Below are 16,128 nucleotides of genomic sequence, written 5' to 3'. Positions count from 1 at the left end.
ACTACGAAATTAAATCCTGGCTACAAACTATGATTGTTTGTGCTGCACTTCTGCGATTTAATCTTGATTGTTCTTCATCAGTCTTGTGAATGTTTTGTTATTTGTGGGTCATGGAAAAGCTGTGATTGACAGCAGGAAGCAAATCTCTTTCCTTTTTTTCATTGCACTTTGCTTGTACTTGGGTCCAGTGATGGAATTTGAATCGTATGATATGCTTATCATCTTCCTTTTCCATGTTTTAGTTGAATGATTAATAAACGAAAATCAACGTTATCATTCTGTATGCCTAAGTGAAACATTTCGTCTGACTTTTGTCCCTCAAATCTCATCCGATTGATTTTGAGCCTGTTACAGACACCATTTTTCTCATTTATATAGATATTTTTTAATCTTCAGAAAAGTGTTTGACCATTATGTTGTTTGTAAGGAATAGATTTTTTTTTTTTTTTTGTTTTAGTTTTTACAAAAGAATTTCAAAAAATGTTGTTTCCGCAGAAACATTTTCAAGACTAGTAAATTTTTCCTAAAAATGTCAGTGTTCTTTGATTGAAATTCCTAAAATTGCATGTCAACTCAAAATTTAAGTTCCCTCAATTCACTACAGGAATTGGAAGTTTTGTATCTCTAATTATGAACTCAATGCTGTTATTTTTAAAGCTTTTGTAATATTTAGTAATTAATTTTGAAGTATCGAATAATATGCTTTTTACAATAATTATTACTAAAACATTTATTTTCCTACTCAAAATAGATTTTGACACAGAAACCTATTACACCTAATTTTGACAAGTCTCCCCAAAACTTTGCTTCTTTGGATAATGCGCCTTCAAAATTGCCATTGAGGTAACACATTTGTTTTTCTATTATATAGTTTTTAATTGTTTTATCTACTAACTTTCAATTTTGTCATTTATTTTTCTGTTCAATGACGTTTTCTGTTCTTAAGTCTTTTCTCCATGAAATATTGTATTTGAGAGAAGTATGTCAGTCCATTTACTTTTGTTTTTTGCTTTAAGGAGGAAAGTAAAAGAGCCAATAACGATATGTGGCAATTCTCGTAAAAATAAGAAATATTGATTTATGCCTGTGCCAATAATATTTATGCCGAAGTAAGATTTTAATAATTACTACTCTTAATTTTTGCTTAAGTAAGTTACGCCTAAGCTTCCCTTTCTTTTTTTAACCCTCTTTTGGATTTCTTTTTTCTCTTTTTAACTTAAAAACTTGGGCTAGAAAGCTAAAAATAATTTCATTGTTTAATGATAATTGGTCAGTTAGAATCTTTAGAATTCTTTTTTAATGATAAATTAAACATTCTTTTATATTTTATTTGAACTTTTTCTATTAAGTAAGCTAAAAGTAATCGGCAATTTTTTTTAAAAAATAGTTTAAAAGCCAGGGCAATAAAATATGAATATGCTTATGAATATCAGGTTGGCAAATTATGAATATCGGGATGCTTATATGGTGCTTTGGTAAAACTGCTCAAGTATCAAAGCAGATAATCCATGGGTCCTGTAAAACCTATATTTAGTAGGCAAAAGCCCTAAAAATGAATCAAAGGCCCTATTTTTTACAATTTGACGAACCCTTTGACATTTAATAAACGAGCAAAGACATTTACTAAAAAGTTACAACCTAATAAACTGATAATTTCTAACATATTATTTTTAACAAAGAATTTTGCTATTTATATGCATGCTTATTTATTAACAAAATAAAGTGTTAATAAGGACACCCCACTTGTAAGGTTACTTTTGTGAAGTCCCCAAGAGTAACATTGTAACAAGGTCTTACTGTATACCTATATATGTGTCTATGTATGTGTTTATAAGCGAAACTCTTTTCACCATGAAAAATTTCTTGTTGCCTCACTGGCTTGAAGTTGACCTGTATCGTGAAAAAATGTCCTGGAAGAAGGCCATATAAAAGCCCTATATTTTAATCTGCTGGAAGAGTGTGAACTCTGTACTGATATCTATGGAAGCAGGGTGGCATTGTCTCAAGAGTTTGGACTAGATTGCTACCACAGTTTGGACCTTAACATGCCATGGGGTCTTTGAGAGCTAGCGCCTACAGGAATCAATATACCCTTTGCAATAACGATATATTTAACACGCATCAGCTGCTTTTAGCATGTACAATGGACTTTGGCCATAACTCTCAATCATCTGATCAGCAAGCCTAGTGCTTAACTGACCGGGCTGCCATAGCCTGTAAAATACAGCTAGTATTGTTGCATCATTTAAATGGAAAACCAAAATATTCAATTAGAATTTTGATTAACAGTGATCCAATTCTTAACCCATGTTATCTTTTTCCTTAATTGTTTACTTTAAAATCATATTAACAAATTCTATTTAAGTAGTATCTATTATCATTAAAACAAATGGAGACTTTTGCTCTGAAACTTTTATTTTTACTCCTTTAGAGAAGAAAATCAATCGCCATCTTTTCTGAAGAACAGATATTCTCCACAAACACAACTTAGAATATCAAGTTATGCAGCTGATTCGGCTTATGAAACATCTCCATCCAATGGTGCCAGTCAGTTACCTACAAACAGTCTGAAAATAGACACAGCTTTAAGGACTAATGAAATAAATCTAGATATTGACCCGAGTGCTTTAAGTGCTGCTTTTAGAGGTGATCGTATTGTGAAGCATAGTACTGCTAAAAAACCAAGCAGTAATAAAAATTTAAGGACAACAAAAAAGACCTGAACAGTTTTATTTGATTTTTTTCCTTATTTATTATGTAGAGTATGAGTTTTAATGAATTGTTCGTGTACAAATGTAGTATATATTTCGAATACATTATATCTTATTCTGTGTTAAAATTTATCTGTAAACTTGTGTGAATCACATGTAAAATAAATTTAAATTTGAATATTTTTAGAATTTTAGTGTGTGAGTATTTATTTTTCTGTTTTATTTATATAACCTTTACAGGATGAAATAACAAATCAAGAACCACTCTGAGAATATTCACTCTTTTTTTTTTTAATCTCCTTCCAGACACTTCAAGAAGCATTAGCAAAGTTACTGTAACTTTTTCTAATTCTTCAATTTTTTAATTCTTCCAAGCATCAAACTTTTGTAGCATATGTACTACAAAGCCAAATCACCTCGCACATACCTATTTTGATTCTGGAAATGCTTGCAAACAAAGAATAGAAACAGGAAACAGATTAAATATCCTCCAGTCAGTGCTTGTTTTGAAAACTGCCACTGAAAGTTACAAATGATGTTGTAGTTTATATACAGGGTGAGTTCGATCGAATCTGCCATACGAAAGGGGGTGACAGAAGAGCCCAAGCGGAGCATAGAACCACCCATTATCGTGTCCAATCCTTAACCGTAACCGAGTTTTGGTAAATTTAAGGAAAATGAGTAAAAAAACAAAATTCTGAGAAAACGACTGATTTCTGAAATTCCTGTAGGACCTACAAAGAAAATAAGTACATATTTGAAAAAAGAGCAGCCTAAATCCTACAAAATGATACCTTTCGCATTAAGATAGTCACATTTTACTGAGAGCTACAAGCTTTGAAACATTGGACACACTCAGAATTAAAATGGTGCCAACGTTTTTAATCGACATTTTCAAAAACAACCGTAAGAGCTACAATCGGGCAAATCTACCAAAAACTGGCCCATTTTATTGGCTTTCAGATGATACAACAACAAATCATATTGGGTTTCAAGTTCAGCTGAAAGTCAGGCTTTTGTTTGAAACAGTGTAAAAATCTGCATTCGTTAAAAAAGGAAAACCAGCAAAGAGTCGCACTTTTCTGTTTTGAATTTTCTGTTTCACGATAGCATGTTGCTTTCTTTGTTTAAGAAAATGATATTTTTATATAAAAATAATAGTTTTAACATTTAATTTAGAGAAAAAACACATGAGATAACGATTCGTAGAAATAAAAGAAGCATTACTTTCCCGTGCTTTTCACAAAGGGAAAATCAATAACAAAAAAATGTTACACCAACATCGATTAGTACATTTAATAAACCTGCAAAATTTACAATAGCTGCTGAAATTGGTCGCCGCCACATCTGATACACGCTCTTGCCCTTTTGCGAACGGAAACAACCGTTGCTCTTAGAGAAATTTCATTCCTTAGTTTCCCTACTGCTTCAACAAGCCGGTCGCTCAATTCTTTCAAACTTGCTACTTCTGTTTTGTAAACTTCTTGTTTTAAGAATCCTTAAACAAAGAAGTCCACTGGCGTCAGGTCTGGGGATCTAGGGGGCCAAGGGATGGGGCCCATACGACCAATCCATTGGGGATACTGTTCAGTTAGAAATTCCCGAACGGCATTTGAAGAATGTGCAGGGGCTCCATCGTGTTGGAAAATGATTTCTGTCCTCTCCTGAACAGGAATAGCATCAAGAAGGTCAGGCAAATGATGTTCAATGAACTCTAAATATGTGTTTCCTTTTATGTTACCTTGAAACACATACGGACCAATTAAATGATCTCCTATTACGCCAATCCAAACATTTATGCTGAATTGAGTTTGGAATGATGAGTTTTGGGTTAAGAAAAGATTATGTTCAGTATAATGATGCCAGTTATGCAAATATATGATGCCCCCTCTAGTGAACAACGACTCATCTGTCCACAATATCTTTCTTAGAAAATGGTGATCTTCAGTGTCTCGTGCTAGTAGCCATCTGCAAAATGTTACCTGCTTTTCTAAATCTGAATTGCGCAGTTCTTGTACTAGAGTAAAATGATACGGGTGATACTTGTTTTGGTGCAATGTTTTCATCACTTTACGTTGTGATAGTCCACCTTCTATAGCAATTGAGCGTGAACTCACACTTTGGTTTTCCACTACTCGGTCCAGCACATACTCCTCAACATTGGCAGAACGGTGATCCTGGCCCCTCTCGAACAACGTACCAAATGAACCTGTCTCTCTGAGCTTTCGATGTATAGAGGCAAACACATCTATTAGATGCAGAACGATTTGGGTAACGGAGCCGGTATTCTTTCTCGGCTCTGCGAGCATTACCATCACAAAATCCGTACACGAAATGCATGTCAGCATACTCTTCGTTAAAAAATCGAGACATACCCAAAAATCGAGAAAAGAATATAGCAATTTATCTTTAGAAACTTTAACGAAAACTTTCAAAAACTAAAAACACACAAAGAATCATAATTCTAGCAATTTTCAAAACACATTTACAAAATATCAGAAAGAAGCAAACGATACATAAAATATTATGACAAATGAATAATTCTGTTTAGTTTTTATCATTAATTGTTTTGTTAAACAAATGCTTTTTATTTTCAGACGATATTTTTCACAATCATAAATCGTAATCGGAAGTCTTTTGATGGGTCTGTATACGTTTTAAGGCCTTATAATGCAGGAAGCTCATATTTAGAGTTCATTGAACATCATTTGCCTGACCTTCTTGATACTATTCCTGTTCAGGAGAGAGCGGAAATCATTTTCAACACGATGGAGCCCTTCCACATTCTTCAAATGCCGTTCGGGAATTTCTAACTGAACAGCATCCCCAATGGATTGGTTGTATGGGCCCCATCCCTTGCCCCCCTAGATCCCCAGACCTGACGCCAGTGGTCTTCTTTGTTTGGGGATTCTTAAAACAAGAAGTTTACAAAACAGAAGTAGCAAGTTTGCAAGGATTGAGCGACCGGCTTGCTGAAGCAGCAGGGAAACTAAGGAATGAAATTTCTTTAAGAGCAACGGTTGTTTCCGTTCGCAAAAGGGCAAGAGCGTGTATCAGATGTGGCAGTGACCAATTTCAGCAGCTATTGCAAATTTTGAAGGTTTATTAAATGTACTAATTGAAGTTGGTGTAACATTTTTTGTTCTTGATTTTCCCTTTGTGAAAAGCACGGGAAAGTAATGCTTCTTTTATTTCTACGAATCGTTATCTCATGTGTTTTTTCTCTAAATTAAATGTTAAAACTATTATTTTTATATAAAAATATCATTTTCAAACAAAGAAAGCAACATGCTATCGTGAAACAGAAAATTCAAAACAGAAAAGTGCGACTCTTCGCCGGTTTTCCTTTTTTTAACGAATGCAGATTTTTACACTGTTTCAAACAAAAGCCTGAATTTCAGCTGAACATGAAGCCCAATATGATTTGTTGTTGTATCATCTGAAAGCTAATGGATTGGTCCAGTTTTTGTTAGATTTGCCCGATTGTAGCTCTTATGGTTGTTTTTGAAAATGTCGATTAAAAATGTTGGCACCATTTTAATTCTGAGTGTGTCCAATGTTTCAAAGCTTGTAGCTCTCGGTAAAATGCGACTATCTTAATGCGAAAGATATCATTTTGTAGGATTTAGTCTGCTCTTTCCAAATATGTACTTAATTTTGCTTGTATGTCCTACAAGAATTTCAGAAATCGGCCGTTTTCTCAAAATTTTGTTTTTTTACTCATTTTCCTTAAATTTACCAAAACTCGGTTACGGTTAAGGATTGGACACGATAATGGGTGGTTCTATGCTCCACTTGGGCTCATCTATAACCCCCTTTCGTATGGCAGATTCGATCGAACTCACCCTGTATATCTGTGGGAAAATACTGTACAGTATCTGCAAATTTTTCTTTTTTTTTCTTTTGCATTTTTAATTTATTCAAGGTTCGTACGCTCCGGGAAAACCTTGAATTGTCAGGGAAAATGACATAGTCAAAAAAGTCAGGAAATTTTCCAAATGTATTCCAAAAAAACTTTTTTTTCAATTTTTCCAGGGAATTTTCTTCTGTGAGATCTAATCTTCTTTTCAGCCATGTTTCCTGAAAGAAATTGTAAAAATTTTGAGGCAAAATGACGCTGGCAATAAAAAAAAAGTGGCGACTCACAAAAAAAACTTCCGCAGACGCCATTTTTGCCCCCCAATAGTTCCCACGAAAAAAAAATCCTAGAGTGAACAGGAATTATTCACAAACTCAACAGGGGAGAAGACACTTTACTGCTTCTGAAGCACAAGCCTGCGGATGGTGGGGTCGATCGGAAAAATCGTTTTTTATCGAAAAGTCTTTTCACACACACACAGCTAAGTGTGAAACGTAGTCGCCGTTTTTGGTCATTCATAAGATGGAAGTAGACACGATGCTTAAATGCCTAAGTTTCCAAAAACAAAGCAGAGCTGGATGTTTTCTTTTATGCAAACTAATGAAAACAACGCAAAATGTGCTGCAATTTTTTTTTTCAATAAAATAATTTTCTTGAGAAATGAAACATTTTGATCTTAAAACTTGATCCTATCCTCATTGCCTTGGACGCAAATATGCTAAAAACTTTACAACTGAATTGTAGTTTCACGAAGATTTGTTATTTTTAAATTGTTTTCATGCTCAAATTCAAAAAAATATTTCTTACTTTTTGTCGTAGCCGCCATATTGTGTCATTCCCAAGATGGCAGTACACAAGACTTTTTAAGTGCCTAAGTTTCTGAAAATGGCGTTGGATGTTTATTGCAATGCAAACTATTGATAACAATGCAAAATGTGCCCTTTTTTCTGGATAATTTGTAGTTATTTTCTGGAAAAATGCAAAATTTTATCTTCAGAACATTTTTTGTATTCTAATTGATTTAGACTCTTATGTGCTAAAAACTGACTATTTTGTCATAATTGTAGTTTTTTAAGAATTATTAATTATTTATAACTACTTTTTTTGCTACAAGTTCAAAAATCTATTATTTATCTTAATTTTTTTACTTTGTCGCCATATTTGGTTGTTTGCCAGATGGAAGTATAGACATAAATTTACAAATACATAATTGGATGTTTGTCTCAATGTAAACTATTGAAAGTAAATGAGCAATTAATTATGAATTTTTAAAAATTAATTATTTTCTAGAAAAGAAAATTTTTAATTTTAATGTAAGCATCCTTTATAAGCAAAAGAAAACAAAACTGATGATTATTGGCATTGGCCTATGATCGACGGATGTTGATTTTTGTTATTATGCATTGTATGGTGTGCCCATCGATGCAACAAGTTAATCTTATTTATACTGAAAAATAGCTATGTACTTTGCTCAATATGTTTTGTGTTACATACTAAAATAAAAAGAAGAAAATAAAAAGAAGAATTGTAAACCAAAAGCAGAGAAAGATTGCTGCAGATAATATGCATGACATGGGGCATCAAAGAAACGCTAAAAGAAGTTGAAAGTACTTTGTTTTCAACAAGTAGGTAACAAATAAAAACAATTTTGAACAAAATGTTTAAAAAAAACTTAAATTGTGAAAGAAAAAATTTAAAAAAATCCAAGTTGTTTTTTTTTTAATCTACAAGTGGAAAAGTTTGAGTTCTTACGCATTGCTACTTTAAACAATTTTGATTATTTTGAAAATATTGTTACTTAAACTTAATTTTGAATGAAGCGACTGACCTGGAATTTTTTAAAAAATAACCTGGAAAAGTCGGGAAATTTTTTGTAACCACAAGTGTACGAACCCTGTAATTTATTGTACTTTAGCTTTATTGCACAAACTTGCTTATTTGGTTTCTGAATAAAAATAAATCACGAAAACCCCCGTCAAATTTCAACATTTCCCTGTTAGTATGGAATCTATAACGTGTTTCTTCAAATATCTCAAAAAACTCATTTCTGCATATACTGTGCTTTAACTTCCCACGGCAGTATATACTCAGCTACTCTTGATTCTCCAAGTTCACCTATGCAAGCAGGGTCGGATTTAAGGGAGGGCAGGCGGGGCTATTGCCCCGGGGCCTCCACAAAAAAGCCCCCCCCCCCCACAATAAAATTTTTACAAAATATCCTAACTTTCAAGGGTCAAAAATATCGGATACAGTAAAATCCCTCCTAACGGACACCCCTCAAAGGCGGACACCCCTCTTCTGCGCACAGTTTTTAATTCCCCAGTTCCAATGCAAATAACATTATTAAACCCAAGTCCTGCGGACACCTCTCTATTGTGGACGAAAAAAATTGTCCTGTTAGTGTCCGCATTAGAGGGGTTTTACTGTATGTACATATATATTAAATATATATATGTACATACAGTAGGGGAGGGCGGCAGTAGCCCCGCCTGCCCTCCCCTAAATCCAGCCCTGTATGCAAGCTATGTCGCACTATTGACACACTGTGGCATCCTTTGAAAGATATTTAGTGAGTTGCTTTATTATGTTCCTTTACATTTGTACAGTCAGCACTTTCACTTTAAAATTCCAGGTTAGTGAGTGTGCCTAAACAGAGCATTAAATTTTATTATTACTTTTACTCTTATGCAATTTAAGGGCTTTCACTATTTGAAATATTTGCATGATGTCACAAAATATTTTGCAATCAAAATATGCGCATGACAAATTCTATGAAACATTTGCCTAAAAATTTCTTTATTATAATTATTTTACATGACTTTGTACAATCATAAACCAGTCAAGAGTGTAAAGATCTATCTATCAAAATCCAGGCACCCCAGTATGCAATGAATAGTTTACACCCATTCATTTTGCGATTTCATTTTGCTGTGCTGTACTGTGGCACAATGGTTAAACAAACATAACTATCCTTTAAAACCACTCTTGAACTTATGAACATATTTATTAAGCATTTACACCTACTCTTATTATAAAAATTGAAAGCATCAATATTAACTTGTTATACTTTTAAAGCAATAATTATAATTGATTAAATGGTTCTCCATACCAGTAGTCTTTTATTGTTTCATTTGCTTAAGATTATCAAGCCACTCAGCGCGGGAGCAACCGAGGAACATTCAGTTTATTAGTAAATATATATCACCCAGCAGGAATGGAAAGCAATACACAGCAAGTAAAAATCGCACTAATTTTGCTATTATTTGATGAGATAGAGAAAAAAAAGCATTAGCAAAGATCAGCCTAATTTATAAACCTAAATTGGAATCAAGGGTACATTTTAGAATTGAATTTAGTTCATTGATACAACGTGGTTATGGCAGATTTTTATTGCTGAAAAATTTGTCTGCTCTTCATAGGTATAATAAACATTTAGTTTTTGCATACAATTAAAAATTGTAATGTATTAAATACAGGACTTTTTATAGCGTTTTAAAATAATTTCTCAGCAGCTCTCTGAATCTATTTTTTTTTTCTTTTTTTTTCTTTTTTTTTTTTTTTTTTTTTATGCAACGTACCATAGCTTCTTGTTACAAGGTAAAGTTACAAAGAAATACTATAGCATTTAACAACAAAGTAAGATTTTCATTGCTAAGAAAAGTTTCTATAATTATTTGCACAGCACAAGAAACTTGCTGACTACAACTGACATCCTATTTTACTGCATTTTATTTTACTGAAGAAAAAAAAAACACTGGTTTCTTGGATTGCCCTTTAATTCTCAGTTATCACAGACATAGTTTTTTGTCCTTACAAAATTATTCTCTCTTGAATATAGAATAAGCCAAGTGAGGCTTAATCTGAAACTATTTAAATGATCAAAATATCCCCCCTCTATCTGGTCAATTTTGCATGGATTAAAGCAGCAGCAGCCTATGAGTTTCGATATCTCCACACAGAGTCACATGGTTCGGAAGCTGATCTTCCAAGCGATATGGTAAGTGGGCATTTTCCTGTCCATCTATGAAGCAATGGAATCCATCTTCAGATCTCGCGATCAGGAAATCGAATGGCCTCTTCGGACACGGGCCTTCGACTTCTTTCACTTTCAGTTCTTGGCCCCAGCTATCTTCTTCTCGAGAATTGAGTGAGATTTTTGATGTTCCATCTTGCTCCCAGAGGATTTGATACTTGAGAGCCACGTCACTCTCATCAGAACTATCCCCACATTGTATGCTTACCTCTAATCTGAAAGGCAAAATATCTTTTTTAACCTTAAGAAGGAATCTACAGAAGGTCTTAATCTACTTATCATAAAAAGTTATAGCTGAAAGATTCTTTCTTTTCATCATTTTACTTGCACTTGTTCAATCAGTTCTGTGTAGCAAATAATGCAACACGATAATGAATCCAGAATTGTTTTAAGGAGGGGGAATTGCATTTTTTACTTCTTACTACGTATCTGGTTTACACATGCTTGGTGGGGAGAGGGGGGATTATATATATAGCTGCCGCATCATTTTTATTTAAATTCTAAAACAACTAAAATATAGAGGTTTATCCAAGAAGGTCCCCGAGCCCATTCCTTCCCTTTTCCTTTAGAAGAGGTATTCTAAAAGTGCGTTTCACAACTTCATTATGATTCTGGGGGAATGCTTCAAAATACTCTCCTCATAACATCATCGAGTGGTCGTCTAAAATTGCGCTTTTTAGAACTTCACTTCCAAAAAATCACTGAACCCATTCCTTCCCCTAATTCTAACTGATGTGTCGGCAATAGCATTTTAAAGACTTACATTTTGCAAAATGTCTGTGGAAGCAAGGCTGTAGCCAGCGGGGATTTTCAAAGTTTTACATGCAAAAGAAAAGTTATCAAAATTTTCGTTTTTTGGACTGAAACTCGGAAGAATTCAAGATGCCCCCCCCCCGCCAAATATCACTAAAGATTGTCTAAACTTTCGATTTTAAAACTTCAATTTTGAAAAAAATTCCATTGGAGCTCCCCAAAAATTAAATGTATCTCTGTCCCGCCCCCCTCTCTCTCTCTCTTTCTCTCTATCTCTCGCCAACATCTTTAAAGATTGTCTTAATTTTAGTTTTCAGGGCTTGAATTTCAAAAATTTTCCGGAGGAGAACTTCCGAAAACTCCCCCCCCCCCCCCCCCAACATCATTGAAAGTCAACCAAAGTTATGTTTTTTAGCTTCAATTGGGAAGAATTGCCGGTCCCCTTAACGTCACCAAAGATGGTATTAGTCTTTTGAAAATTTCAATTTCAAAAATTTCCGGGGATTGGCCCCGAATTTCTCTTTTCGTTAACATCACGAAAGAACATCTAAAACTTTTTGCAACTGTGACTTCGAAAAATTTCGGGTTAGAGCCCACTCTCCAAAACATAATAGGTGATAATCGACAATTGTGTTTCAAAAGATTCAGTTTCAAAAACGGACCGGGGGAGTGCCTCTCCCTTCCCCCTTTACATTACCAAAAACTGTCTAAAATGCATTTTTAAAACTACAAATTTAAAAAATTTATGGCGACCTTATATTTGTTTTTGAAACTGCATGAATTTTGCATTCCTTTAGACCCGGTATTCAGTTTATGGGTGAAGTTTTTAGTTAATAATGTATTTTATATGATATATTGTTTTTGTGACAGCATTCGCTTTAAAGGATGCAGAAAGAAGATTTCACATACTTTTTAGGTTGAGCGTTGACTTTGCCAGAGAGCAGTAAGAAACATCCTTTTTCAAATCCACCTGTGATTCTGGAAGTCGAAGGTAGTTCCTAAAATAAAAATACAAATTATTCTATAAAAATGTTCTTAGTCATTCCAGTAATATTCCACAAATGTAAAAAATTTTCCACCGGTTCAATTTTTTTTTTTTTTTTTTTTTTTTAATGAAGCAAGCTGGAAAATCGAATTTATTCAATCGATATCATGTTTTCTACGTAATATTCGTTTATGTTATGGCAATCGTAGCAAAATGGTTTTAACACTTGTATTAATCAATAAAGTAGATCAAGTAAGGGAAAAAAATGTGAACCAATTCGTCAGTTGAGTCTGAGCTATAATTTTATACTTGGAAACAGAATAGGATAAAATCTGAGAAAATGTTCACCCTCAAGTTTATAGGCTTCGCAGGAGTTTCGTGCTTGGAAAGCAAACGAGGTAAAGTTTGAAAACATAAGATTTTCAAGTGAGCAAAAGATGGAAATCAGAAGGAGCTAATTCCGGATTCTGATGATCAAACAGCATGCATCATAAATTTCTGTACGTTCTTTTTCGAAGTTTCAATTCCCTTTGCATGTTGCTGCAGTCATGAAAGTTTTATCGTACACATTATTTACTTGTCAATATATTTCTACGCACCTTCCAGCAAGCAGAAATCGAGTGACAGTATACAGCGTAAGATACAGCTGAGTGTACAATTGATTTTAAAATTTGTACATAACAGACGTTGTGAGTTTAATAAAAGTGCACGAAAAAGTCATTCTCATACTTACAGGGCATAATGAAAGAAGACGAATGGGTTTGGTTTTAATTCCATTCATTGTAGATGGTAGGTTCGACTGAAAAAGAAAAACAAGTATTTAGTTGCTTTATTTAATGTCTTGGATAAAGTCAGCGTTTCATTTCTAACTAAAGAAGTACGGGAACAATACAGTCTTCAGAATTATTTTCATGCATAGCCTGGATTTCAACTAACATTTAAAAATTCACATAAAATTGGCAAGTTCGAAAGCTGAGCTCCCATGAGAATTGAGCCATGTTTATAATCAGTAAACATGTGTACTGTCCAACCACGGATTGCATGGAATTTTCAAACGTCCAGATAAGACGAATCTATGTGAATAAGGGACAAATGTAAAAATTTGATGCGCGTATTCCGTTCATTTGAATGAGACTCTGCTTCTGCAAAAACTGACATTGGTAAAAAATAATAGATTCGTCCATTTCCGGCTGTAAAACGGATGTTTGTCTTTCCACACAACCCGTGGTCAGACAGTATCAATCATTTCTAAGAAACCAAAAAATTCAATTCTACTTCTTGTTTCTCGTCTAGAGACGTTTTGTTCAGCATGTATTTATCGATCTTGATGCCAGGACGTAATTACTGTAAAGACTCGCGGAACTTGAGCCTCCCACAGGGGGGGGGGGGGGGGCTAAAATGAATGAAAAACTTATTTTAAATTCCAGTTTCTGGGGGAAAACACCTTCAAAAATGTGTTTTGAAACCCGTTTTTGAAGGTGCTCTTCCCCAGAAAAATTGCCTAAGCAAAAGAAAATACACACTATGCTTTCAAAGATTTAGGCCAAGTTTGTTTACAATGTGCTTTTTATTACAATTTATTAATTCATTTAAGTAAAAACTTATTGTGAACTATAATGTATCCGGTTCAATAACTATCTGTAGAATTACAATGCGACCGTATCTATTGTCAGTTTCTGTAGAGGAGAGAGAATAAATCTGGATTCTGCCGGGCCACTTTTGAAAATAATGTTTGTAAAACTTCGAAACATTTTCCCAAACCGAAAGCCAGGGACCATGAAATGAAACGGAGCTTCCTGTAACTTCAGAGGTAAAACTGGCCCTGCCTAATGTCAACGTTTATTGGATGGGACCCCAAATCCGTAATGCTCGGGACCACCACTTTTCCGGATTTCAGATTATGACTGAAAAGATAGTAAAAACTCTCCTGTTGTGCAGTATTTGTCATGCATAAGTCGATAGATACATAAAAAAAATATATATTTTTACTAAAAATAGATTTGTACATTTGTTCAATAGGCTTGCATTGATACTTATGAGAAGAAAAAGAAAGAATTATCGTTAACCGAAAGTGGATGTTAAAAGATTGCTACAAAATTGCAGCAAAACGCTAATTTACACATGACACGTGGCATCGAAGAAACGTAAAAATAAGGTGAACTGAAAGTGCTGTGTTTTCAAAAGGTAATAGCTAAACGTCGAGGAATCGAAACGCTTAAAAATTTAAAAAAAAAAGAAAAAAAAAAAGTATTTCTTAAAATTTTATACTTTTATATATATAAAAAATGTTCCAAATTTTGGGATTCCGAAGTTTAGGTCATACGGTACTTTCAGCCGGTCAAGTATCCTCATAAAAATAACAGTCGGTGATCGAGTAACCAGCGTGTTTCAACAATGAAACTCACGCCACGGCATGATAATTTGATAATGTGTTTCGGTAATGTTTTTCAGGGAAATAAGGTTTTATTGTGACATGGCTGAACTAGATTCGGTAACTTAACTGTTTTACTAGTAAGACTGTGTCATTTTAGGGGAATGAAGAAACGAAAAAAATGGTTAGCAATGAACGCTTGGAGTTTAATGTTCATTCACTGGAGTTAGGGTTACAATTTCAACTATGAAAATATCATCAAACAAGAAAGCAAAGCTTTTTTAAAATGAAGAAGCAATTTTCACCCGTCATACCTTGGCGGGCGATTTTTTAGTATAATATAAGGTTCATCAAAACACAGCTATTGTAGATTAATATTGCACGGTAAAAACAAATTTTTTGGTTATTGTTTGAAATCATTTTAAACATACCAATGCAGAATCGACGCTTATGTCTAATGGTTGAAGATCACCCTCAACGAAAAGAGTCATGGCATTTGAGATGTCTTGTTTGTGAGCATATTCTAGCCATTCTTTTCCATCGAGTAGCACCTCGAAAGCCAACGGGGTTACGCCCACGGTGAGAAGGAAAGGTTCGTCAGGTTTGAAGGGGCAGTCCGAAGAACTTTCCTCTTTGCTCCACGTATCATCAAGACGACTGTTCCTCACCACGCGGCCTTCTTCCAAACGAGGATTAAGCTGGAAAAGGATGTCATCGAACTTTCCAGGGCCTGTCTGCCAGTTGATGACGAAACTGAAGAGCACATTAAAAAATGAATATAATGAGAGAAAATTCGTTAAGAACATCCTAATAAAAATTAAAGCAGGGGAGTGGGAGGGACACGGATATGAGACTAAGGGCAAAGTGCTGCTGAAACATTAAAATACATATCTGATTCTCTTTATACGACGAGGGGCATTCAATAATTAAAGAGACAAATTGATGTGGAGAAAAGACTAGTGGTAGTACAAGTTTAATACAGTTGGGATCTTAAGATCTTAAGTTGGTCTCACTGTGATCAGATCTAAACAATGGATTAATAAACGTTGCTCTATTATGTTAAACGATGTCGAGTCTTCTTGATGGTTAAATGGCGTTCTGTGATTTGTTTTTTGAAGGATGAAAGTGAAAAACCAGCCAAAATATTTACTCTAGAATGATTAAAGAGTACGGTGAAAGTTATATGAACCGTGGAAATCTTTACAAGTTGGTTGAGCAGTTCAAAAGTGGTCGAGTGTCAGTGTCTGAAGAGCACTTTTCTGACCGGCTTATTGAAGTTTCAAGTTACTTTCAAGCTCGAATTAAGACATTCTTCGTACAGAACACCATGGGGGGGGGGGGAGAGTGGATGTGATTGCAGAAAAAGTTCAAGTTTTGTGTTGCTACAGTTTATACTCGGAGAGGTTTGATTCTGTA

At 34.3% G+C, this 16,128-nt stretch overlaps 2 protein-coding genes across 3 annotated transcripts in view; one reads left to right on the top strand and one right to left on the bottom strand.

Moving 5' to 3' along the window:
- Positions 1 to 3,362, top strand: part of LOC129216392 (spindle assembly abnormal protein 6 homolog) — a 70,289-nt gene extending 66,927 nt beyond the window's left edge. The window contains exons 13-14 of the mRNA XM_054850607.1: positions 752 to 843; positions 2,432 to 3,362. Coding sequence (XP_054706582.1) covers positions 752 to 843; positions 2,432 to 2,723 — 384 coding nt within the window. The 3' untranslated portion in view covers positions 2,724 to 3,362. The remainder of the gene's footprint in view (positions 1 to 751; positions 844 to 2,431) is intronic.
- A 5,987-nt stretch (positions 3,363 to 9,349) lies between these two features.
- Positions 9,350 to 16,128, bottom strand: part of LOC129235271 (galectin-6-like) — a 50,164-nt gene continuing 43,385 nt past the window's right edge. For both annotated transcript variants that reach the window (XM_054868985.1, XM_054868986.1), the window contains exons 6-9: positions 15,144 to 15,465; positions 13,075 to 13,140; positions 12,266 to 12,354; positions 9,350 to 10,818 (exon numbers count right to left, since the gene is read on the bottom strand). In XM_054868985.1, coding sequence (XP_054724960.1) covers positions 10,488 to 10,818; positions 12,266 to 12,354; positions 13,075 to 13,140; positions 15,144 to 15,465 — 808 coding nt within the window. In that variant the 3' untranslated portion in view covers positions 9,350 to 10,487. The remainder of the gene's footprint in view (positions 10,819 to 12,265; positions 12,355 to 13,074; positions 13,141 to 15,143; positions 15,466 to 16,128) is intronic.

Source organism: Uloborus diversus, chromosome 2 (genome assembly GCF_026930045.1).
Source record: "Uloborus diversus isolate 005 chromosome 2, Udiv.v.3.1, whole genome shotgun sequence".
Classification (NCBI taxonomy): Eukaryota; Metazoa; Arthropoda; class Arachnida; order Araneae; family Uloboridae; genus Uloborus; species Uloborus diversus.
Note: the sequence above shows the minus strand (reverse complement) of the source record. Positions and strands in the feature narration are given on the sequence as shown.